The sequence below is a fragment of the Somniosus microcephalus genome, unplaced genomic scaffold, assembly GCF_052327205.1.
Source record: "Somniosus microcephalus isolate GS21.2 unplaced genomic scaffold, FLI_Smic_1.0 unresolved_chr1, whole genome shotgun sequence".
NCBI classification, from domain to species: domain Eukaryota; kingdom Metazoa; phylum Chordata; class Chondrichthyes; order Squaliformes; family Somniosidae; genus Somniosus; species Somniosus microcephalus.
The window spans coordinates 125,798,438-125,824,906 of record NW_028225179.1 but is presented as its reverse complement, the minus strand read 5'-3'; the positions used below and the strand labels follow the sequence as shown (position 1 = coordinate 125,824,906).

Below are 26,469 nucleotides of genomic sequence, written 5' to 3'. Positions count from 1 at the left end.
CAAAAATTACCCGTTTATTCCTACTCTCTGTTTTCTACCCATTAACCAATCCTCAATCCATACTAGTATAGTACCCCCAATCCCATGAGCTCTAATTTTGGTTAATAACCTCCTGTGTGGCTCCTTATTGAATGCCTTCTGAAAATCCAAATACCCCACATCCACTGGTTCTCCCTTATCTATTCTGCTAGTTACAACCTCAAAAAACTCTAACAGATTCGTCAAACACAATTTCCCTTTCATAAATCCGTGTTGACTCTGCCCAATCCTATTATTATTTTCTAAGTGCCCCGTTACCACGTCCTTGAAAATAGGTTCTAGCATTTTCCCTACTTTTATTAGTAGGGAAAATGTTACAGGAGAAGAAGGCCAAGTGGAAAGAGAACCCCCAGAGAAACAGCTGAAGGCAGCTTTCCTTAGGATGGGTTCATGCTGTGCTCTATAAATTCCAGGTATCAGATTATATACTACCCTGGGAATTATAATAGCAATAAAATACAGTGATAATCATCCTGTCGCCTCTGAGACAGAAGGTTGTATTTTCCAACCGTGATCTAATTGAATGGCAGAACAGGCTGGAGGGGCTGAAGGCCCTTTTCCTGTTCCTTTGTTCGAATGTTCTCGTGTTTCATCCCAAATTACGGCATAAGATCGGGAATCCCCAATGGTAATTCTACCCTCTGATATCAAGGCCCCAGTTTGGAAACCTGTGGCATAGGGCGACAATTAAATCTTTAGGGCATCTTTCAGATAACAGGAAACAATATTATGATGCTATCGATTTGGTTGTGAGGTTGACCACAGATTAAAACGAGGCCGATTTGTAAGTAAAGGGCTTCATTTTGGTTTGGTGCAACTGGACCTCATCAGTTGCCCTGACAAGAGATTTGAATAGTATTACTGCTGGTCTTTCGACATTGACCGTGGCTGAACATTCCTTCCGATAAACTCCACTAGAAACAGTTAAACAGAATCTGTAACAAAATGCCACTGAAAGGGAATGGGACTTCCAGAGTCTGTGTTTATTTTTTCACTTTTAATCTCTTTGCTCTGATTGGTAAGTGTTTGTTATAATTAATATATAAAATGTGTGTTTTAACATTTATTTGGATTCTAAAGAGTTGGTGGAATTATCTGGGATAATACATCGGCGGAACATGTTCAGTGGAAATACCATTTAACAAAATATATCTACACGCACAGCAGTTGCGGTTCTTGCCACATGAGAACCTTATTTGATTTGTGTTTTGACAATTGTTGAGTTTGAGAAAAAGAAACATTTGCAGGGCTACAGTGAAAGAGCGGGTGAGTGGGCCAATTCTGATATCTCTTTCAAAGAGGCACGATGGGCCGAGTGACCTCCTTCTGTGCTGTATGATTCTAAATAGAATCACAATTTGCCAAATCAAAACTAGTCAGGACTGCCGCTGGCTCTACCGTTATGTATTTGTCCCTGTTCGACCTTCTCCCAACATCACTACTGTTTTCACCAGTTAGTTTATAACTGTGATGGAAAGGTATATAAATGCCATACTAGTTAGTCCTTCCACACATATTAATGAAATGTTACCATTAAATGTTATGGACTGTTACTGATGTTGGAATACAGCCCAGTTACAGCGAGCTGTCGAGCAAAATGTTCCCAACATTGTACCTAGAATCATAGAATCATAGAATGGTTACAGCACGGAAGAAGGCCATTCGGCCCATCGAGCCCGTGCCGGCTCTCTGCAAGACCACTTCAGTTAGTCCCACTCCCCCGCCCTCTCCTCGTAGCCCTGCAAATTTCTTTCCTTCGGATACTTATCCAATTCCCTTTTGAAAGCCGTGATTGAGTCTGCCTCCACCACCCTTTCGGGCAGTGCATTCCAGATCATAACCACTCGCTGCGTAAAAAAGTTTTTCTTACATTGGCTTTGGTTCTTCTGCCAATCACCTGAAATCTGTGTCCTTTGGTTCCCGACCCTTCCGCCAATGGAAACACTTTCCCTCTATCTACTCTGTCCAGACTCCTCATGATTTTGAACACCTCTATCAAATCTCCTCTCAATATTCTCTGCTCCAAGGAGAATAACCCCAGCTTCTCCAGTCTATCAATGTAACTGAAGTCCGGCATCCCTGGAATCATTCTCATAAATCTTTTCTACACTCTCTCTAAGGCCTCCACATCCTTCATAAAGTGCGGTGCCAGAATTGGACACAATACTCCAGTTGAGGCCAAACTAGTGTTTTATACAGGTTCATCATAATTTCCACACTTTTGTACTCTATACCTCTATTCATGAAGCCCAGGATCCCGTAAGCCTTTTTAACAGCTTTCTCAAACTGCCTGCCACCTTCAACAATTTGTGCACACATACCCCTAGGTCTCTCTGTTCATGCACCCCCTGTAGGATTGTACCCTTTAGTTTATATTTCCTCTCCTCATTCTTTCTACCAAAATGTATCACTTCACTCTTTGCTGCATTAAATTTCATCTGCCAAGGGTCTGCCCATTTCACCAGCCTGTCTATGTCTTCCTGAAGTCAATCACTCTCCTCCTCACTGTTCACTGTACTTCCAGGTTTTGTGTCATCTGCAAATTTTCAAATTGTGCCCTGTATACCCACACCCAAGCCATTAATATATATCAAGAAAAGCAGCAGTCCTAGAGCTGACCCCTGGGGAACACCTTCCTCCAGTCCGAAAAACAACCATTCACCACTCCTCTCTGTTTCCTGTCACTTAGCCAATTCCATATCCATGCTGCCACTGTCCCTTTTATTCCATGGGCTTCAACTTTGCTGGCAAGCCTATTATGAGGCACTTTGTCAAATGCCTTTTGGAAATCCATGTATGCTACATCAACTGCATTACCCTCATCAACCCTCTGTTACCTCATCAAAGAACTCAATCAAGTTAGTTAAACACGATTTGCCTTTAACAAATCCATGGTGGCTTTCCTTAATTAATCCATACTTGTCCAAAAGACTGTTAATTTTGTCCCTGATGATTGTTTCTAAAAGCTTCCCCACTACCGAGGTCAAACTGACTGGCCTTGCTGGGTTTATCTTTACAACCCGTTTTTGAACAATGGTGTAACATTTGCAATTCTCCAGTCCTCTGGCACCACCCCATATCTAAGGAGGATTGGAATATTATGGCCAGCACCTCCTCAATTCTTTCAGCATCCTAGGATGCATCCCATCTGCTCCTGGTGATGTATCTATTTTCAGTACAGCCAGCCTTTCTAATACCTCCTCTTTATCAATTTTTATCCTATCAAGTATCTCCACTACCTCCTCCTTTACTATGTCTATGGCAGCATCCTCTTCCTTAGTGAAGACAGATGCAAAGTGCTCATTTAGTACCTCAGCCATACCCTCTGCCTCCATGCATAGGTCTCCTTTTTGGACCCTAATCAGCCCCACCCCTCCTCTTACTACCTGTTTACTATTTATATGCCTATAGAAGACCTTTGGATTAACTTTTATGTTAACTGCCATTCTATTTTCATACCCTCTCTTTGCCCCTCTTATTTTCTTACTCACTTCTCCTCTGACCTTTCTATATATAGCCTGATTCTCGGATGTATTTGCAACCTGACATCTGTCATACGCACTCTTTTTCTGCTTCATCATATACCTAATGGATCTAGGACCATCATCATGTAATGTTGAACTATATAAGACATGGTGAGTGTTTATTTCAATTAATTATACTCTGTAGTTTATCAGTGTTTGTATTTGTTATTTACATGTTGTCACTTTTATATTAAAACAATTATTACCTCTACCTTTAGCCGTTGGAGCTGCTGTAACACTGAGAGTGAACCAGGATTGTCTGAACGGAACCGTTGGTCAGTCTGTGCTCCTACCCGCCTCTTACACAGTCTCAGACTCACGCGGTTACCTTCGGATCAGATGGACCAGAACTGGGACTAGAATTGTGGAATATAGATGCATATCGGAGATAGACAGCACCCTCACGGAATGCACCCACTACATGTTTGTTCTTGATCACTACAAACATCGAGCTGTTCTTTTTCCGGAGAATGCCTCATTGCTGCTAAAAGATTTGCAGTTTAACGACAGCGGGATTTATGAATTATCCATTGCTCACTCAATGGGAACGGAAAAGGCCAGCTTAATGTTAACAGTCCAGCCCGACACCGGGCATAGAATAGGTAGGTACTTTCACACGGTGTGAAATAATTAACTCAATTGTTAAGAACATTTCCAGTCACAATGTATTGAGTGGACTAGTGCCAATTGCAGAAGTCTACATTAATAGGGGATTTATTTTTTTAGAGCAGTACGAGGCTTGTCCTCTCTGCCAGAAAAGGTTTTGATTTTTGCCTTTTATTTTCCAGAATGTTGGCGTGAGTTTATTTAATATTTGGCAGGAACATTTTATAATGTATATCAACAACAACAACTTGCATTTATACAGTGCTTTAACGTTGTAAAACGTCCCAAGATGCTTTACAGGAGGAATTGTTAAGCAGAATAGGACACCTAGCCACCAAAGAAGATATTAGGACAGGTGACCAAAAGCTTGGCCAAAGAGGTAGGTTTTCAGGAGCATCTTAAAGGAGGAGAGAGAGGTAGCGAGGCGGAGAGGTTTAGGGAGGGAATTCCTGAGCTTAGGGTCTAGGCAGTTGAAGGCACGGCTGTCAATGATGGGGCAATGAAAACCGGGGATGCGCAAGAGGCCCAAATTGGAGGGGGGGGCAGAGATCTCGGAGGATTGTAGGGCTGGAGGAGGTTACATAGATAGGGAGGGGTGAGGCCAAGGAGGGATTTGTAAACAAGGATGAGAATTTTAAAATAACTTCATCTATCCCACTGAACTGGATAGAAAATTATAAGGGTGGACCTTGTACCTAGTGGTAATCTCCTCACAAAATCATGTACCTATTTCTGGTCAGATCACTAGATTGAAGTCACCATATTAATATGTTATTCCTCCATCCACCATTTTAATGTAGTTACTCATTTTAAGTGAAGGACAAGAGGGCATAGTTACAAACTGGTTAAGAGGTAAGTTCAGATCTGATGTCAGGAAGTGTTTCTTTACACAGAGAATGAATGAATGGGAATTGTCTTTGGGGTAGGAACCATGGAGGAAAAACTGTGGCATCATTCGAGGGGCAGTTAGATACTGTAATGGGAGTCTGTGGGCTTCTATGGAAGGATAAGTTCAAAACATCTACCTCACCTTGACTGATCTTTGTGGCTTCCATTAAAATACAGGGCAGAGGAATGTCCTAGGAATGCATTAAGCATTAGCCTACTAATATCGCCAATAGTAACTTAGTTCATTCTAGGCTTTGGTCTCAAAATGAATCACTGATCTGATCATTTTATAGTATAAATATAGCTCTTACAGTAATTGTCACAGAGCTGTACAATCCTCATCAGAAAATAACTGCCTGTATCACCTTGATCTTATATCATTTACCCTCTTGTGCTTTCAAAGCAAAGATTTGATGCATTTCTTTAGACTGCAGAAGGGAAGACATGGTCTATTCAGGTTCACAACATGAGACTTGCCATGTCTGAGATCAACGGTTGTGGTGTATTGTCACTTCTCTTTATTTTTCATCATGTCATAATTATCCGGTGCATTCAAAACCGAGGTTCAATAAAAGTCATATAATCTTACATTACAGAAGGAGGCCATTCGGCCCATTGTGCCTGTGCTGGCTCTTTGAAAGAGCTATCCAATTAGCCCCACTCCCCTGCTCATTCCCCATAGCCCTTCACATGTTTCCTTTTCAAGTATATATCCAATTCCCTTTTGAATGTTACTATTGAATCTGCTTCCTCCACCCTTTTAGGCAGTGCATTCCAGATCATAACTACTCGCTGTGTATTTTTTTCCCCTTATCTCCCCTCTGGTTCTTTACTAATTATCTTAATCTGTGTCCTTTGGTTATCGACTCTCCTGCTGCTCTCCACATTTACTCTATCAAAGCCCCATCTAATTTTCAACACCTCTGTTAAATCTCCCCATAAACTTTTCTGCTCTGAGAACAATCCCAGCTTCTCTATTCTCCCCATATAACTGAATTCCCTCATCCTTGGTACCATTCTGGCAAATCTCCTCTGCACCCTTTCCAAGGCCTTGATATCCTTCCTAAAGTATGGTGTCCAGAATTGGACACAATAAGTCAGCTGAGGCCTAATGAGTGATTTATAAAGTGTTATCATAACCTGGTTCTTTAAGGGATCAGCTCACTGATCAATGCCCTGTAGTTCTATTTGAAGAAAAATAATCAAATGGAGAGCCTTCTCTTTCCAGCAGGGCTGGTATGGTCAAGAATGAGATGTACCTAAAGCATTAGTCAGAAGCCAGGTTGGAGCAATAGGTGGGGGTAAATCAAATTATGGGCCACAAACGATTCAGAATTGCCCATGTAATAAGAAAATGGGATTTCATAACAGCCCACATTAATAATAATTCAATTTATGAAGGAGAACATGTTTTATGTCATGGAAATGTGGAATATGAATAAGTATAGAGCTTTCATGTAATGGTATCTGTGACCATATATTAATGTGGATTATATATAGTGTGTACAATGAGAAGTTATAGTGAGGATTGAGCAGTGTGTTATGTATATGCAAGACATTTTGAGGAGGACTAACCTAATACACAATGAAGATTTTTGTCTTTACTACCTGGCCATTAGGCATCCTTTGGGTGGAGATATTAGAGATCAAGATCGAGAACTAGTAAAGGAATCCATTTTGTCCATCTATATTTAGCTCTCAAAGTTAAAACCTAAAGTTAAAAGCCTGCAGAACTTTGCAGCCTCTGTGCGGAGTCAGAAGCAGCCTACTTTCTCGGTCAGGTAAAAAGTTACAGTAAACGGAAAAGATTAACATTCCCATCTTCATTAACAGTAGTGCAAATAATTAATTGGAAGCCTTTAATTCAGTCATTTATAAATCAAATATAAATAGTAATGTAACTGAAGTTCTAATTTTCCCCACATCGGAGATTCCTCCCTTCCCAAATGAATTTACTGGAATAACAATTAATAGTGGCGAGTGTTCCTGCTATTTCAGTGAAATGACTAAATCCTTACTTGTTGCCCAGATACAGACAAGAAAGGAACACCAGGAGTTGAAGCCAAAGTTCGATATGTTTGCCTTGTCATTATTATTATCTTCTTGTGTTTCACTGTGAAAACGCGAAGAGGTAAGCGGTAATGATGTGACACGGTCTCAGGTACCTTTAAGTTTCATGTCTCTGTATTTGTTATTAATTTTCAAGTATATTATTAACACCCAATCTTAATTAAAAATGCTCTTCTGTAGATCACTTAAACCGATGAAGGATTTGTTCCCTGTTCAATGTGAGCTCAGTTCAGCCATATGAAAATAACATTAGAATTCTTCCTGGATTCTTGTTCGCTTTTGTAATATTGTCCATTTTATTTCCATTTTTTGTTGCCTTTCCTGCAAAGTACCACGGTGGGGTTTTAACCTCAGTGGCCCACGGGATCGGGTGGAACGCCTGCTTTACGCCCGCCCAATATTACTCTCCTTTGAATTCAAGGGAGAGTAAACTCGGGAGCGATGTAAAACCAGCGCTGCACCCGATCCCGTCACTTTTCCAGCGTGCGAGTTCGGTTAAAATTGCCCATAAGACTCAGAATTAAAGCAATCGATAAACGTGAATATCGCGTGTTTCCAATACGGATAAAAATGGCAGAATATTGCATTATCCAGACTGGGTTTTTTCACTTAGTGCCGCTCGGGATTATAAATCCTGAAATAATTCTGACAGCTCCCATTCCTCCCGTTAACATGAAAACTAACTGCATGGTTTAAGCAAGCATGACGTGATAGTGATGGTGAGAGAACAGAAGGGAGAATCCCACCTCACAACACAGTGCCTGGGACATTCCATCAATCACATCACTCGCCTGCTAAAATGAACAGGAATGTTCCATGTGCAACTTTACCTCGACACTGTTCCAAACCTTTGTTTTTAATGCATCATTATTTTAACACGGGAGCATTGATCTAGACTGTATATTTCGAGACCAACATTTGATCATTACCAGAGAAAGATTAACCAGGGTTTCCCCTCCAGGTTGCAAGCGAGCTCAGGAACAAACGGAAAGTGAAATTGCTACTCAGCAGGGTCGGGTAAGTGGAATACTTTGTGGAAAGGTAAACGGATTATTTTACCTACTTGATTTTTAAATAATAATAATTCCCAACCCCTACCGCTCTCCCAGCACTGCCGAAGCGCTGGGGCGAAAGGATTCCCGTCCCTCCTGCGGTCTGAGCCGAGGACTCCCAGTATCCTCCCCCGACCAGTATGAGAACAAGATGTAAGAAAGGCTCTGCGAGGTCGGAGTGGCAGGGTCTTCATACAGAATTGACCTGGATTCTGGGCCAGAGCTCCGCCTGCTCCGGCCAGAATTGCGCAAACATCACACCCGTATTCATTTTTATACAATGCGATTAGGAACCTAGATCATTACAACTGAAATGGAAGAAAGTTCAGATTGGCATTTGGTTCATTGTTGGATTGGTTTTACCTTTAACCATATTAAAATTAAATTTTATACTGCCTCCTACGACCTGTGAAATATTTCTGATTGACAATCTATCTAAATAAAAATAACTTGCATTATATCACGCTTTAAACTTCTGATTAATGTCTGTGGGCTACTAATGTCTTAGCTCTTCCTGCACAGGGCGTTAGGTGTTTAATTTGTCAGTGTTGAAATAACCACATATGTTCCAGTTGCCATTGAGTTAAGGTTGTGCCAGATGTTAATCTTTATTTCCGGTTTACGTTTACTCAAAGCCTGGTGTTGATGTGCAGCATGCAGATATCAACTGGCCTCAAAGCACAAAAATAACTGAGAGGAAAACATGGGTGACCACTGAAGTGACGGAATATGCTGCTACAGCAAGTGAGCATAAAAATATAACCATCCTGTTTAAACCTTACAATACAATTGTCGATAGTAATCTAATCCTAAGATCTCTCTCTGTTTATCATTTTCAATTCAGGGGAAAGAAACAAATCCCAGTCACTTTCAGGACAGGTATAAGCCAGAAATAAAGATTGAAATCTGGCACAACCTTAACTCAATGCCAACTGGACCTTATGTGGTTACTTAAACACTGAAGAGTCAAACTCCTAACGCGCTGTGCAGGGAGTGCTAAGAAATGGGACTGACAAGGTTTATTTGGGCCATAGGCACAGCGTGAAATTGACACCTCCTACATTGCACATCAGGAGGATGTAATAATGTGTCGAATTATAATGGTTCATGGAGCTTTTAATAAAGGAAGAAATACTTTGCCCAAATAACAACAGAAAATGCTGGAAAAACTCAACAGGCCAGGCAACATCCGTGGAGAGAAATTAGAGTCGACGTTTCAGGTCTAACCCTTTTTCAAAACTGGGAAGGAAATGAAATAGATCGAAAGGCAGAGCTGGGAGAGAACAAAAGAAGTAAAGAGACATTAAGAGGTATTCAAAACGAGACGAGATGGTGATAGGACTAGTGGAGACAAAAGGCGGCTCAGATTAGGTGTGGAATGTTCTGGCAGAATGAGAGACAGCTGCCATGTGGGAGAGAGAAAAAAAAGGAAGGGGGGAGGGATAAACCAAAACAAAGGGGTTGGATAAAAAATATAGATAAAAATGTAATAGGGGCCGAGGTTATGATCTGAAATTGCTGAACTCGATATTGAGTCCAGAAGGCTGTAAAGTGCCTAATCGGAAGATGAGGTGCTGTTTCTCGAGTTTACGTTGAGCTTCTGTGGAACAATGCAAAAGCCCAAGGACGGTGAGGTCCGAGTGGGAATGGAGCGGTAAATTAAAATGACAGGTGACCGGAAGCTCGGGGTCATCCTTACAGACAGAACGGAGGTGTTCCGCAAAGTGGTCACCAAATCTGCGTTTGGTCTCCCCAATGTAGAGGAGTTCCCTGTTCCCAGTTCCCTGAGACATGTGTAAATTGCCCATGGCATTGCCCACAGTCAGTTGATGAATGTAAGATAGCCAGAGCAGGGAGAGCGATTTCAAAAACTCAATTCAGAGAGCCGGCTAGTGGCCTACGTTTGTTACAAGCAACGGTTCCATACGGGATTTCCATTCTGAATGTTTCCATCGGCAGCTTCGATTTAGATGTTGAAATAAAAGTGTGACCAAATATTGTGACATTAGGAAGTGTGTGCATACACAGGATTTTAATAATATATAAATATCAACTGTAACCAATGTTCCTCTAATTTATTTTTGTACTGAGTGGGCCACGAACTCCTTTGAGCGCGACCTTTTCTTCCATGAGCAAATTTTAAAACAACAACAATAACAACCTCAGCAACAGCAACCACTTAAAAGCATATATACACTCCTGCCATACTGCCACCCCCACCATCTCAAATCATGAGACAATCAGACAAGCTTCTATACAATCTTAACATAACTTCACTGCATTTGCATTCTATTCCTCTAGAATTGACCCCAGTGCTTTATTTGCACTTTTATGGCTTTTTTAACCTGCGTTGCTACTTTTAATGATTTGTGAATCTATACCTCTAGATCCCTTTGCACCTCAACCCCATTTAGACTCTTACTTTCCAAGGAGTAGGTAGCCTCCCCATTCCTCCTACCAAAATGCACCACCTCACACTGATCTATAGTGAAATTAATTTGTCATTTACATGCCCATTCTACAAATTTGTTTACGGTAGAATTACTTAAAAGCTTTTAGTTCATCACGTACAAACTCTACTTTTTTATAAAAATTACTTGTCAGAATTGACTGGGATATAAATGAACTGCATTATAATGCATTAACACTTCAGAAATGTCAGCCATGCATCGACAAACAATCCAAAAGCCCAGGATGAGCTGAAAGAGGCATATCTATTCGAGCAATTTGTATTAATTTTAAAGTTTTCAACGTATTAGCCCATCGCTCATGTGACTACAGCAATGGCTACACAAGCAGCAGGAGCAGCGGCTTTCCTATGACTGCTGACATGCTGTACGTCCACATAAGTCATTAGAATATTAATCACAATGCAACCAGACAACCAACAAATATAAAGTGCTGTAGTTCTTTAGTTCAGAGTATTAAACAGAATTGAACAAAAACAGTAATCCGTATTTCCAACTTCAATCACTTCCATTAATAAACATTGTCTTCTTGAACCAGCACACCCTCCATGTAACATGTCAGAAATGTAGTACTTATTCACAAGTGCAGAAAAACACATACACAATTTGCATCATCAAATTAAAAACAAAAAGCAGGAAAGGCTATGATTTAACAGAAATAAACATTCATCTTTCTTCCTGGACAGAAGAACCAATCAGATTGACTTGGAAACTAACATGGTGATGTAAAGATGTTAATTTACGAATTTCGCTTCTAATGTTTTTCTTTCAAACATTCGCCACAATATTAATCCCTGCTTTTATCATGAAAAGTGTTGAACTATTTTAGGTACTTCCCAATTAAATAGCGGGAAACAAACTTCATTGTACTCTCAATTTTTAATCTCCTATTTCAAACATTTATACCAAATCAAAATTGTACATTATCAGTTTAATCGAAGTATTTTCTGTGTGTTTCTCAATAAACAAATAGTAGTTTCTTCTAAAGTAACTTTTGCAATTTTTATACATCATTACATAACTATTGTTTCCATTAACACTCCACTAAGCATTTAAGAGGAAATCTATATTTACATTATTCCTGGGACTTGTTAGGACTATAGAACAACAGACAAAATTTAATGGTTTGTGTTTTCCCCTTTTTTGGTTCTCTTAAAGTCTTAATGCTATTTTTTTTAAAGTCAATAAAAAGTAAAATGCAACTCCTACAAATCCTTCCACCCTCCTGCTCCTCAACAGCATGGTTGCATGTTTGTGTAAAGCTGCTCACTTCTGCCAATCGTTCAGAATCAAATATTTAGACATTTCAATTTTTAAATGTTTTAAGCATTTCAAACCCTCTTTAAAAGTGTTTGGACTTCAAGACCTGGTTGAAACTTGTTTAGATGAGGGGAACATGTATTTTTGTTTCTGTTTGTTCCAAATTAATATTTGAAACTTAGGGGGGGGAAAAACTTTTTAAAAATCATTTTTTGTGAAAAGTTCATTAAAAATCTTTAAATTCTTTCAAGTCTCGTTGCAGCTTTGACAGAAGAAGTTGCTCCAAGGTTCTCTTTCTCTCTTCAATGCTATCGTTAAACATACAACCAAGAAAAATAAAATAAACTCCAATTCCAAACGGAGCTCAAATAAGAAAGTGAATAAAGTGGTTAAATTTCCTATGACAGCTAATTATCCCCAGCCTTGGCGATGAGTTGGGATCAGTTTTGGAGAAGTTGTTTCCTATTTTTCTGCTACCGTTCCCTCCGTCTCTCACAGACTCTGAGGTACAAATGGGGGCACAAACTTTTCCCCCTCTCTCATAACATGATTTAAATAACCCTGATAGACTCTTTCAAAAAGGGGACAACACCACGCAAATTTTAGTTGAAACTTACTGCGGGACATTCAACATCACTGTCCCATATTTTTTCCGGCTTTAAACAATTTTCTGAATTTTAATTTTTTTTTTTAAATTTTTTATTTCACCATGGGCCTAAAACTTGTTTGTTTTAGCCTCCCTCCAGCAGCTATTGTACATGTGCTGCGTCTCCACCTGTGTTGTTCCAAAGTGCGGCCGCCGCTCAGTCCCCAGGAATGTACTGCACGTGTCTGGACCCTCACCCCTCTCTCTCGCTCCCTCTTTCGCTGTCTCTCTAGTCCCTCTCTTTCTCTTTCTATCTCTCTCTCCCCAGTCACTCTCTCTCTCTCTCTCTGCCTAGTCTCTCTCCCCCAGTCTCACTCTCTCTCCTCCAGTTTCGGCTGTAGCACCCACACAACAACCCAAAGACTCATGCTCTGTATTAACAGTTGCACACAAAGTAGGGTGACCATATTTTCTAAATTGAATCCGGAGACACACAGGGTGGGCGCACTGCAAAGTAGCTAGGACAGAAAATGTAGCTTGCACAGCGTAGCGAGGCAAACATTTTTAACAGCCTATATTTTAACAGTTGCACATATACACTACAAATACAAAACAAAAGTGCATATTATTACTATTGATATGCATTCAGACACCCTTTATGACTAATACAATAACACTGTTCCGGAACGTCAGTTTTTCGTACCCACTGTCTATATGCCTATTCAGAAAATCTCTTCACATCACTGCCCAAGTCATTTACTTTTCACAGATTTAATAATGATTGCTGTGCTGTCTCCATGTTTCAAGAAAACCGGCATGACGACTTTGTTGCTTCTGCTAGTGAAATACGCATAGAGATGAACCTCCATCAACCATCGCACAGTTAACAATAATGTGGATATGTGGAACAGGTGCTCTGCTGTACGCTAGTTCCAGAATTTGAAAGGTTACACGGGAGGGTCTCTGACGATTTACCCATGTTCCTATCTTTAGTTTGCACACTGATGACCACAATGTACAACCAAGCAGCATCCATCAGTTAGTTCCAAACTTTCTGTACACTGACACCCAGCTCTACCTCTCCACCACCTTTCTCAACACTTCCACTGCCTTTGTGTTGTCAGATTGCTCGTTTGACATCCAATCCAGGATGAGCCAAAAATTCCTCCAGTTAAACATTGGGAACACCTAAGCCATTATTTTCAGCCCCACCACAAACTCTGTTACTTGGCCACTGATTCCTTTTCCATTCCCTGACCACTATCTCAGGTTGAACCAACTGGTTTATCACCGCAGTGTCCCTGAACTGAGCTTCCAATTCCATAATCCTCTCCATCACAAAGACCTCCCACTTCCATTGTGCTAGGTATGACTCCAGCCAGTGGAGAGGTTTGCCCCGATTGCCATTAACTTCAGTTTTACTTGGGCTCCTTGGTGCCACACTCGGTCAAGTGCTGCCTTGATATCTCACCTCACCTCTGGAATTCAGCTCTGTTGTCCATGTTTGGACCAAGGCTGTAATGAGGTCTGGAGCCGAGTGAGCAGGTTATTGGTGAGTAAGTGCCGCTTGATAGCACTGTCGACGACACCTTCCATTACTTTGCTGATGATTGAGAGTAGACTGATGGGGTGGTAATTGGCTGGATTGGATTTGTCCTGCTTTTTGTGGACAGAACATACCTGGGCAGTTTTCAAGATTGTCAAGTAGATGCCAGTGCTGTAGCTGTACTGGAACAGCTTGGCAAGAGGTGTGGCTAGTTCTGGAGCACAAGTCTTCAGCACGACAGCCGGGATGCTGTCGGGGCCCATAGCCTTTGCTGTATCCAGTGCACTCAGCCATTTCTTGATATCACGTGCAGTGAATCGAATTGGCTGAAGACTGGCTTCTGTGATGGTGGGGGTCTCAGGAGGAGGAGCCTTCTCTAATAGAATTACATTTAACGTCTTGCACTATTACTATAAATGTAAAGTCAGTGAGTACTTAGGTGTTAACCATGGCTTAGAAGGTAGCACTCTCGCCTCTGATTCAGAGGTTGTAGGTTCAAGTCTTATAAAGTTTAAAAAAGTAATTGCCTGGCTGTACGTAAGAGAACTATCTCCTTGGGTCTTTTTAAATATTGAAAATCAAACTGGCAGTAGGGAGACCAGTGAGCAATGCAATTGGCCATTGAAGGGCTTTTGTAAGCAAATTGAATAATCATTAAAGAGAGGGTAGATAGGGATGAAGGGAATATCTAGTTGTGAATGATGAAGGCATATGGTGGAGGTATTAAATAAATATTTTGTACCATTTTTTACAAATTATGGTGGAAGTAAAAATAGAGGTATACTAGAGGTGGATATGGAACCATTGATGGAGATAACTGTAGAAAAGGGATTGGTTTTGAAAGAAATAGCAGAACACAAGGTGACTAAGTCACCAGGTCCTGATGGCATGTACCCATAGCTATTGAAGGAAGTCAGAGAGGAGCTAGCAGATGTTCTGGCCACAATTTTCCAATCATCCTTAGATATGAAAATTGTGCCAGGGCATTGGAGAGTAGCCAATGTAGCTTCTCAGTTCAAGAACAGGGAGAAAGATTAACTGCAGACAACCTAGTCTAATGTGTTGTGGACAAACTCTTAGAATTCATAATTTTAAATAAAATTAGTGAATGTGTAGAAATGCATGGGTTAATCAAGGACAGCCAGCACAGATTTGGTAAAGGCAAGTCAAGTTTGACAAATAGGTAGAAACTAATAAGTGGCAATTTTAGGACTGATGCCAGGAAGTACTTCTTCGCACAGATGGTGATTTATAACTAGAATGGTCTTCGTAACAGGGGCCAATGGATGTAAAAACTCAGGAATCATTCAAGGCACTTTGATACTATGATGGGGAGACCATGGGCTATTAATTTATCTTAGGAGCTAGCAGAAAGTGAGTGTTGTTGAATCGGCTGCCCGTTATAAGCCCGGTCCGATATTCCGTTCTATTCACTTCAATGTATAACTGGCAGCTGATTGGATTACGCCCGCTTTGCCGTACCATCTAAGGTGAATTTCTACTCCCATAATTTTCTACAGAAGGATTAATTTGATGGGTTGTCTGTGCGATCTCTTCGATTTGCAGCAACACTAGACATTAAAAACATGCCAGGACTTGCTATTGGTAAGCTCTGCCCCCTTCTTCATAAGAACATAAGAACATAAGAAATAGGAGCAGGAGTAGGCCAATCGGCCCCTCGAGCCTGCTCCGCCATTCAATAAGATCATGGCTGATCTTCAAACATCTGTTGGTGATGAAGAGTGATTCGAATTTTGGAGAAACCTCAGATGGAGACGGAATTGAGGACAAGTACAGAATTTATTAAAACAACTAAGAGAAACTTCTGCACAAGGGAGAGAGCCACTCCGCTTCCTCAAGCACGAGGTGCACTCACACTGGATAAACAGTTGTTCATTCAAGTTATACAATTCTATAAGCAACGTCCACTTACTATAGAACGGGACGTATACGTACAAACAGTGTCATAACAGTTACTCTTTATTGGTTTACGTGGTTAGTCACTCAACTGTCAAACCCACCCCTCAGCTATCGGCCCCACCCCTTTGAACTCAGGTACCCCCTGACCATGCTAGCCACAGATGTCGGTTGTAATCTTACTCCACACATTTCTCTCTTCTCAGTTGTAGGCCTTGTTTATAGTTTGAAAAAACATGATTTATTCTTAACTGTCGAACAGGCCGGGTAATTGCAAGGCCACAGTGATTCATGTGTTCTGAACTAATACCATTTGATTGTTAATTGTATTCTTATCTCCTGCGAGGACAGGGCAGTGTTTAGACACTGGCTCTACTTGAGGGGCTGCGATCACACATTCCCATGCCCTTATCACTTCTATGTGTCTTTGATGTTTGATATTCGACCTTGCTGCATCCCTGCTATCTGTTCCCAGCTACATGTTGTCTGTCTCTGTTCTAAGAAAAACCCCTCTGTGTCTTTAACAGCTATTTCTTACAATTCCCTTCTTTGAGTGGGTTAACATAGTCAAGTATCCCAGAATTCATTGGGAACAAGCTGGACCTTTCAATTTAACATAGTCAAGTATCCCAGAATTCATTGGGAACAAGCTGGACCTTTCAATTTAACATAGTCAAGTATCCCAGAATTCATTGGGAACAAGCTGGACCTTTCAATTTAACATAGTCAAGCATCCCAGAATTCACTGGGAACAAGCTGGATCCTTCAGTCGCCCCTTCCAACCCCCGGAAAGGACCCTTGAAGCGGGGTTGGAGAGTGCGCTCTCTACACTACGATAGTGTGATAAGCTGGTGGGTTTATAGTATTGCAGAAATGCATATAGGTTTTCCCCGATGAAATGACATGAATGATGAAAGTTTTCCTGTAACCCCCCCCCCTTTTCCAATTTGTTCTATACTTCCCCCCCCCCCTCCCCGCCCCAGGCCTTTGGCTATTCCAGGTAGGCCGCACATTTGTTGCATATGGTAGGTGTGAATCCTGTCGGGGTGGCTACCCGTCGAGGCACCAGATATACATCAGATGAGTAAAGTTAATATTTAGGCATTCCCCGATTCATTATACGATCGCTTCATTATTCATACACTTGATTTTTCCAACAAGTTGCTAAAGTCATTATCTGAAATGCTTGGAGTAGGAGCAGTACAAGCATTAACAGTTTTAACCACTTGTTTTGCAATTTGTTTCGCCCGAGTCCGTTTACATTTCCTGCATGTCATACATAACAGGGTCAGGACAATTACTAACTGCACCACGACTAATACATGTGAAACCAGTGGGATCCATGGATGGATCTGTATATTTAGTCCCCAGTCGATCCTTCCTCCTCCGCCCACTGCTCCTATTGCTGCATCATATGATCTGACAGTAACGGCCCTGATCTGATCCCTTACTTAAATTCAATCCACTGTTCCGGTGTTCCAATTCTGCCCCGCCCGGGGTCTCCTCTGTTTCTTCTATCTTTCCTGATGTTACCCCGCCTGGGGTCTCCTCTCCGTTGCTTCGGGTCTTCTCTTTCGGTGTGCTCAATTAATTTGTTAGTGCTGGTTAGTCATGGGAATGAGTACCCAATTGGCTTATGTATCAAAGTCTTACTGCATAGTGTATACATATATCAAATACACTATCATTACAAGTTGGAGAAATACCAGAGCGTGTGAAATAATACGAATGTAAGGGTGTGCTGATATATTAAGCCCAATATCCCACCAGTGTGAGTTGTCCTCTATGCTGTCAATTTCAATATCCATTCTCGAGTTGTCTTGCCAAAACATAAAAATGCTTTAGGGAGGAGTTCATTTGCATCATGAGCTCACTGAAACCCTCAAACAACATGGGAATGTCGTATCCGAATTATCCGAATTGTGCCACACAATTGTGTAGCTCATGCTTAAAAACATGTTGGTTGATGGGACAGGTCCTGTTAGACCCGTAAAGCATGGTAGTTGTGGTAGCAGTGACACAGGAGGCACCACAAATCACCTCATACTGGATTCGTACTGGCTTCTCCCATGCTGTGTTACCTACGAAACACAATTATTACAGTCACAGTTAAATTCAGTCTTACAATCATTTCAAGCGACATTACAGTTTAACATCTAATCAACAAATCATGGACTTAAAAGATTCTCCAGATCTCTCTTTTACTCATATCCATCTTGTGGATAATTCTTACTAAACATGATTTCTCCTTAGCCCTCAATTGTCCCAATCCAAATTCTTCAACCTCAATTTCAATCCCTCTAACAGGTACCAGTGTCTTTAACTCTATTCTGATTGTTTCATTAATTAGATAGTTTCTCGATGGAGTATGTGTCAATGCTTTAAAGGTTGTCTCACTCTCCTGAACCACATTAACCATTTCATGTCTTGCTGTTGTCAAGTAACTGAGCATGTCTGAGACCCATTCTTCAGTGCAAATTCAACACACATTCCCGGATGGTAATTACCTCATACATAACAAATCACATTTGCACAGTCATACTGGTATCTCAATGTCGTGCCACACGTGTCCTCTGATACAAGTCTTTCTCGGGCTTTCAGGTGTTCTTATCAAAAGATTGAAGTCATCTGGAGATCTTTGCTCATCTTCCCCTGCATGGTCCCGATGTCTTGGGTAGTGGCCAGAATATCAAATTCAGTTTTCTTAAAAGTTAATTAAGGGCAGGGACACAAATGTCTCCAAGAGAAAGCTATCAATTTACTATTCTTAACTACACTTTCCTGACTTTCACTAGGAAATTTTGAAAATTCCCATTCAGTAGTGTAATTCTCCTGTTTCTATCTCACACCCTCAATCACTTCCCTTTAATTTACCATTCATATCTCATTCATGAGTCCTGGAGAAACTTTACTGTCCAGTGCAATATTTAAGATAGAAAACATAGATCAAACATTCTCAATTGATCCAAGTTATTAACACTTTTTTATTTATCATTATTTTAGAGGATCTTTTATTTTTCTCAAAAGTAACCAAATATATAGTGCCTGAGTCCATTTTGTTATTACAAAATTATCCCAAAATCCAAACAGCAGTACAGTTGAACTGACAGGTTTTGTCAATGTTCAATTTCATTTCTATCAATTTATCTTCCATTTCCAATTTCAGAAACAAGTGATTCTCAGGTTAGGTAGCTTACACAGTGTTTTAACATTAGAGACAGAAGTGCTGCAATTAGTTTACAAGATAACTTTCATATAACAAAAGAAAGAGCCCAAGGGTTAATTTATCAAATCATAATTTTCCTTCTGTCACTATGGGGAAATATTAACTTAACATTAAGAAACTTAAATTTAATAATGTCCAATATCTTTAAATTTCATTCAGTAATACTAAAGTTGTTGCTTGGTGAACTTAAACAGCTGTCAGTGGAAAGGGTTAACTCCTTTGCAGGTTTTTAAGAAGGTGGAGCGAAACATCAGGCACATGCAATTGCGTCACTTCGTGTAAATTTTAAAAAAACTTTCCCGATCGAAAAGACAGTTGTGTTTTCACACTTTAACTAAACACAAACACGGAGGTAATATGGACAGTGAAGAAAGATGGGATTGAGCAAAGTTCACAAGCTAAGTAAGTCTTTGTAATGGACTCTGCAACTGCAAGATTTTTCTGATTATTGGTAGACCATGAGAGTTGGCATTGTCCCATCTACACCACCTGCATTTTTGGCATTTTGATACCAAAGAATGGCTACTTTGCCTAAAGAAAATCCCAGAAGCAGTGAAAATGCTGGTGTTTGAGTGACAGTATATTGTTTGCCCTAATTATTGGTTAGCTGCAGTTTATCAGCGTTACTTCACTGATTGTAATAATCCGAGATGTTCTTTATCAGGCTAGGGAACTGGTGACTGGAGGTAAGAGCCTCCATTCTACTGGTTAAGGTTCATCAGTTTGCAACTAACCACAGATAAACACTCTCTCAACTTATCCTCCACTTCTCCCTCACATGGTGCTGTTCCACAAAATTGTGCACCAGTCAAAAATAAACGAGGTCAGAGAATAAAACCTAATGATTGTTCTGCTAGATTCAACAGACTTATGCAATGGACCAGCTCTGCACCAAAGACCGATGCTTTGTTTCGTTGCTCTGAAAGGATTAGGACAGGTCGACAAATTCAGACCATCCCACACATATTTCTGCACTAACATTGGCGTCGGGTTTACGGAGTGCTTTGGTACGGACACTGCAATAGGAAAATAGTAATTAAGGCAAAATGCTTATGTGATGCTCCTGATTCATCACCTTAAATTACTCCCACCACGAGTGACAGGCTTGTGATCACCGGTGCTTCACTCCCGTGTTATGTAACTCAAAATACTCTTTCCAATAGAACCCAAGTTTGGGAATCTATAATCTAATTGTAGTGCCAGGTGGTTTCCCCTCCCCTCCACAATTCAAGTGGACATATTATGAAATTCCATGGCAACTGATTTCTTTCATTTTTATTTATTGGGTGGCTTAGTTTCAGCATGTAATTTGTTTAGCTGGTTAATTATTGTATGCTACCAGCAGCAACCTAGCAGTAAAGAAAAGAAAAACAAACTTTTAACCTTTAAGTGTGGAGCTGTGTGAACTACGATATGATTTGGATTCAAAACAAATATAGGAGCTCTCGCACTTGAATTTGCTTTTTTGGGGGGGAAATACCAGTGCCATATTAGTTACCTCTGGAGTTAAGCTAATTGATAGAATATTCTGCAGTGGAAGATTGTCCCCGCCTCTAGCAGGGGTGGGTGCAGCATCACCCACTCTTGCACTGTTGTACAGCACTGGCACTACCCTCGGTCCTGACATCTGCAAGCCACTCAACCTGACTTCTCAACTCAATTTGATTCCCCTGTCCAAATTGGAGGATGTGTTTCAAATGAAAAACGATTTTTTTTTATCAGATAAAATAACTTGAGTCTCTTTGTAATACGTTATACTTATCGCCGCCTTTTGGAGGGGTTATTTTATCACTGCAGATCAGTAAGGAACTGGATGCTTAATGCAAGCATGCTCACAGCCAAATTTACACCAACCAGAGTAAAAATTCAAGAAATTACACTGTCCTGGTATCTATTTTGGTTCACTAACTCCGATGGCCCACACAGCGCAGTCGAGGGCAGCAATGCATCTGGACAATCCTGCAGCTACAGGCTGCTGCTTAGTGGAGTGGTACGCTACCAGCCTTTGTCTATCCCCATGCACCTGGGTTACTACCGCATTGTAATGATCCTTACTATGGTAGTTATAGATGTGGAATGGCCTATTCTGGTCTGGTAATCCCAGGGCAGGAGGGCTTGTTTAACTTTACAAAAGCTGTTTCATGGTTGGGGCCCCAGTCCACCAGCTCCTGGGTTGGTTTCCCCCCTTTGATCAAATCCTATATAGGCTGGGCCATTTCTGCATATTCTGGGATAAAGTTCTGGCAATAATTAAATAGCCCTAGTACCTGCCTGGCCCTCCTCCCATTTACCCCATCTTCCAGATCAAAATCTGACATAGCTGCTTGTAAGTACGGGAGACTATGAGAAATCAAAGCACGCAGCCAGTTGTTGCATGCTGATCCTGCTAGCTGTCCTCTCGGTCCTAGGGCCCCTCCCATCTGTCTTTGAGCATTTGTTTCTTCCCTGTGTTATGTGTCCTAGGTAGATTACTTTGTCCTTCCCTATCTGTACCATTCTAGGGTTTACCTTTAGTCCTGCATTCTGTAGGGCTCCCAGTACCGTAGTCAATTAAATATTGTAGAGGGACCTGCCACTATTGGATGTTTTCATGGAGCGGAGTTATCTTATTCAAGGTGGTCTACACAAATTTACACCAACCAGAATTTCACCATGGCCACAATGAAAGTCTGGTCTTTAATAGGTTAATTAACCTCATAATTCCAATTTAATCCCGATCATTTTTTTTTAAACTAACCAGTATCACTTGGAAAAGAAAGAAAGAAACCACATTAACAAAGAAACAATCACTCATGCCTTGTAAACATTCAAATTCATTTTCTTCCAGGCACATTGGCAACTGTAACTTCAAGGCTGAAGCTTATCTTTTGTAAAACAATGAACAGATAAAACAAAACAAAATAGCACATTCTTGCAGAAAACAGTAAATTACGTCATATTTCTTATTGTCCTTTCTTCAGATGTCTTTCCAAAATACTGTAAAAACATTGAATATAACTGGAGAAAAATTAGTTTTTCACATTTAAATAAATCAAATCAAACTGCTTTAGAAGATTTCACCATAGCAACCGTGACTCCAAGGTTAAATCTCAGACTGAAACCTAATCTTTTGTTAAACAAACTTTTTGTTGCTCTTCTCAGTTTTTACACACCAGCTTAACTTAAATTGTAGTTCAAAGTTTTTTTTTCAATACTGAGGCACAATCTTATTCGCACATTCTTAAAACTTCCAAAATCCAAGACAAGACAAAAGTTTTAAACGCTTTTAACACAGAGAAGTGGGTGGAGCTAAATCACACATAACAGAATCTTTCTTTTTAAAGACAGACTTTTCAGACAAAAGAAATACTGTAACATCTTAAACTTCATAGTCAGGAAAACATTCACACTTTAACACACATTTTCATACAAACTGAAATTCCAGCTTTTTTTTAAGGTTCCTTTCACTCAGCAAATCTTGTGTTTTATTTGCCTCGGCACAGACGTTAATAACTTCCATGTCGGTAAAGCTTTAAGTTTCTTTTTTTTTACATCGGTGTCTCAGCAGCTTTCCCCAGCTTTCCAAATCCCTGATTTTTCCCTTCCTTTGCTGAGTTTACAAATTGGTTAGCCAGCAAATTAGATCTTTTTCCTTCTTTATCTCTCCCTCTCTCTCCTGCACTTTATGCTTAACCACCTGGCTATGTTTCTCTCTTAACCCGTTGTGTTTTTTTTTCAGACAGACTTTCTGAAATAAAGTTTATCATTTTTTTTTCCAAAGGGGACTCGGTCTCCTTTGATTAAATGTTCCATCAATTATCAATTCACGGGCACTCCCCACGGGGTTTATCCCTCCTCAAGAGCAGCAGCTGATCAGAAAGCTACTTTTGAGGTCAGATCTATTACACAATTGCTACGTATATTCTTATACTCTATCTTATACTTTATCGGCACAAACGTATCACCTTATACTCTAAATCAGAAATATACACTTATCAGAAATATACACTTATGTCTAATCAATTCCGTCAGTCCGCGGTCTCCATGAGGAATAATTTTACTATGTGTGTAATTTAATACTGACTTGCCCATACGGTTTTAGCCCCACCGGCGATGAGCAACTCCGTGTTCCTCCTAAAAGCCCTCTGCTGGCTTCTCTGCTTAGGACATGACGCGGACTCACCTTAGCCATCACTTCCAGTGTCTTTCAACTCATGTGGTCCTTACCTGCAGCATCCCACTTCTGACACCAACTGTTAGATTCAAATTTTGGAGAAACCTCAGATGGAGACAGAATTGAGGACAAGTACAGAATTTATTAAAACAAATAAGAGAAACTTGTGCACAAGGGAGAGAGCCACCCCGCTTCCTCAAGCACAAGGTGCACTCACACCGGATAAACAGGTATTCATTAAAGTTATACAATTCTATAAGCAACGCCCACTTACTATAGAATGGGGCATATACGTACAAACAGTGTCTCAACAGTTACTCTTTATTGGTTTATGTGGTTAGTCACTCAACTGTCAGACCCACCCCTCAGCTGTCGGCCCCACCCCCTTGAACTCAGGTACCCCCTGACCATGCTAGCCACAGATGTCGGTAGTCTCATCCCTCCCCACATTCCTCTCTTCTCAGTTGTAGGCCTTGTTTATAGTTTGAGAAAACATGTTTTATTCTTAGCTGTCGAACAAGCCGGATAATTGCAAGGCCACAGTGATTCATGTGTTCTGAACTAATACCATTTGATTGTTAATTGTATTCTTATCTCCTGCGAGGACAGGGCAGTGTTTAGACACTGCTCTACTTGAGGGGCTGCGATCACACATTCCCATGCCCTTATCACTTCTATGTGTCTTTGATGTCTGATATTCGACCTTGCTGCATCCCTGCTATCTGTTCCCAGCTACATGTTGTCTGTCTCTATTCTAAGAAAAACCCCTCTTTGACTTTAATAGCTATTTCTTACAATTCCCTTCTTTGAGTGGGTTAACATAGTCAAGTATCCCAGAATTCATTGGAAACAAGCTGGACCTTTCAGTTTAACATAGTCAAGTATCCCAGAATTCAGTAGTAACAAGCTGGATCCTTCAAGAGGCACTGACAGGGCTAAGAGCCAGGGAATCCATTTTTAGGAGTGGTGAAAGTAATCGAATGTGGTTCTTTCATACAATAAAACATGAAAAAAAGGATAAGCATCAACTTGTCACTTTTCATGAGGTTAAGTGCTGAAAAAAATACAAGTTACCATATTCAAGGACAAGTTTACTTAGCAGGTACAGCATCACAAAGTAATCTTTGCACTTTGAAGTATCATATTTTGTAATGATTACTACAGCTGCAATTCTATCATTTACGTGTGTTGAACAGACAAAAGTTAGAGACATTCCTCACAGAGTGGAGGTAATTTTAACTTTGGCCAATGTTATAAAATGGGCTATATTGAATTAATAGCCCATTGTGTGCCTCGCTACTCCCAATTTTCCTTTCTATCGAAAGTTAAAATTACCACCCCTACCCTTCCTCTCCATCACTGGGAGTGCACCAGGAGTATCTGAACAAAAAATCTCACCCAAGGTCATTAAAAGTACACTTCAAACCACAAGCATCAAAGTAACCAAACCTGAAAAATCGGCCCTGTGGAAAATGGGGTTCATTGCGAATATTCGTAATATGTGTGTGTAATGCAGGGGAGATAATGGAGCAAAATCCTGAAATTACTCATGAAAATGCAAGGTTATATATTGCTAATATATTGCTGGTTAAAATAATTACTAAATGGAATAAGCTTTTCAAAAGGCACGTGAAAATTACAAAATCAGAATGTGTTGGAAGTTTCTCCTGTTAATAATTCACCCCCTGTACCAGACAAGGTTGTTCAATGTATTTATTTTATTTTTACTAACCATTTGCTAACACAATTTGTGACCTGTTTTGTTTTATTTGGTCTCAGAATTCATCAGTGAGCAATCCTGCTGTGTTATATACGGAGATGAAGTCACCTGAATCTACAGGAACTAATGGAAAGAAGATGCATGTTACTGATGAGAATACTGAATATGGTCGTATACAGATATTGAGGAACTAATCATAAAATAATGATTACCCTGTTTATATAGCGTTCTGTGATAATGTCTTAATTCTAATACTCACTTACAGTAAATGTATGAAAAATACCATGTTGGCTATGATGCGCTATCAATTACTGCGAAAGACTGGAAGTTAAGTGAGTAACAAACAGGCTTTTATTAGCTAAAGAACGAAGGCATGCCTCTAGTGGTCGACCGGTCCTGAATGCCTGAGGGACTGCAGAGCAGCCGCCTTTATACCAGGGCATATGGGTGGAGCCAGGGGCGGAGCCAGCTGAGGCATGCACAGACAGGTACAACAATGGGCAAGAGTGAACAACAGTGAAGTGAACAACAGTGGTTTACCACATTCACTCCTTGCTTAAAATGAGTCCGACGGGGTGAAGTGTATTAAAAGTTCGTATAATTGAGTCTTTCTGGGGGTCTTGTATGCCGTCGTGATCGTCGTGGCGACGGCAGAGGTGGTGCAGCTTCCGACGCCGAGTCCCGCGTGGGCCGGCGCACTGGCGTGTCATCCTCCTGGGTGTTGGGTTGGTTGGTGATCAATGGCGGGTCACAGGGCCACGGCGTGCCGTCTACAGGGGTTAGGTATGGGTCCGTTGCCGCCGGTACATTGTGGGTAGCGGTGATGTTGGTTTCAGGGGCCCCCGAGGGTGCGAGGTCTCGTATGGAGACTGTGTCCTCCCACCCGTCCGGGTATGCAATGTAAGCGTACCGGGGGTTGGCGTGGAGGAGGTCGACCCTCTCGACCAGGGGGTCCATTTTATGGGTCCTCACGTGTCTTCTCAGTAGGACCGGCCCTGGGGACGTCAGCCATGGCGGTAGCGATGTCCCCGATGTGGACTTCCTTGGGAAGACAAACATTTTCTCGTGAGGGGTGGAGTTAGTGGCAGTGCAGAGCAGTGACCGAATAGAGTGAAGCGAATCGGGGAGCACATCCTGCCAGCGGGAGGTCGGAAGGCCCCTAGACTTTAAGGCTAGCAGGGCGGACTTCCAAACTGTCGCATTCTCTCTTTCCACCTGTCCGTTCCCCCGGGGGTTGTAACTGGTGGTCCAGCTTGTGGCAATACCCCTAGCGAGCAGGTACTGGCGGAGTTCGTCGCTCATAAACGATGAGCCCCGGTCGCTATGGATATAGCTGGGGAAACCGAACAGGGTGAAGAGGTCGTTCAGACATTTAATGACCGTGGCACTGGTCATGTCCGGGCAGGGGATGGTG

The 26,469-nt window shown here is 41.1% G+C and overlaps 1 protein-coding gene across 1 annotated transcript; it reads left to right on the top strand.

The window, feature by feature from the left end:
• The first annotated feature begins 841 nt into the window (after positions 1-841).
• Positions 842-25,273, top strand: LOC147095818 (uncharacterized). Its single transcript, XM_085974021.1, has 5 exons — positions 842-1,057; positions 3,791-4,165; positions 7,087-7,188; positions 8,089-8,144; positions 25,115-25,273. Exons 1-5 carry the CDS (start codon positions 985-987, stop codon positions 25,247-25,249), a joined length of 741 nt encoding a protein of 246 aa, XP_085830147.1. The 5' UTR covers positions 842-984; the 3' UTR covers positions 25,250-25,273.
• The last annotated feature ends 1,196 nt before the right edge of the window (positions 25,274-26,469 follow it).

Bases quoted from the DNA above. Each gene is read 5' to 3' on its own strand.
- LOC147095818 (XM_085974021.1), top strand. From the start codon at position 985: ATGCCACTGAAAGGGAATGGGACTTCCAGAGTCTGTGTTTATTTTTTC. The intron at 1,058-3,790 runs GTAAGTGTTTGT...TAGCCGTTGGAG, and splicing joins TAATCTCTTTGCTCTGATTG to CTGCTGTAACACTGAGAGTG. The intron at 7,189-8,088 runs GTAAGCGGTAAT...TTTCCCCTCCAG, and splicing joins CACTGTGAAAACGCGAAGAG to GTTGCAAGCGAGCTCAGGAA.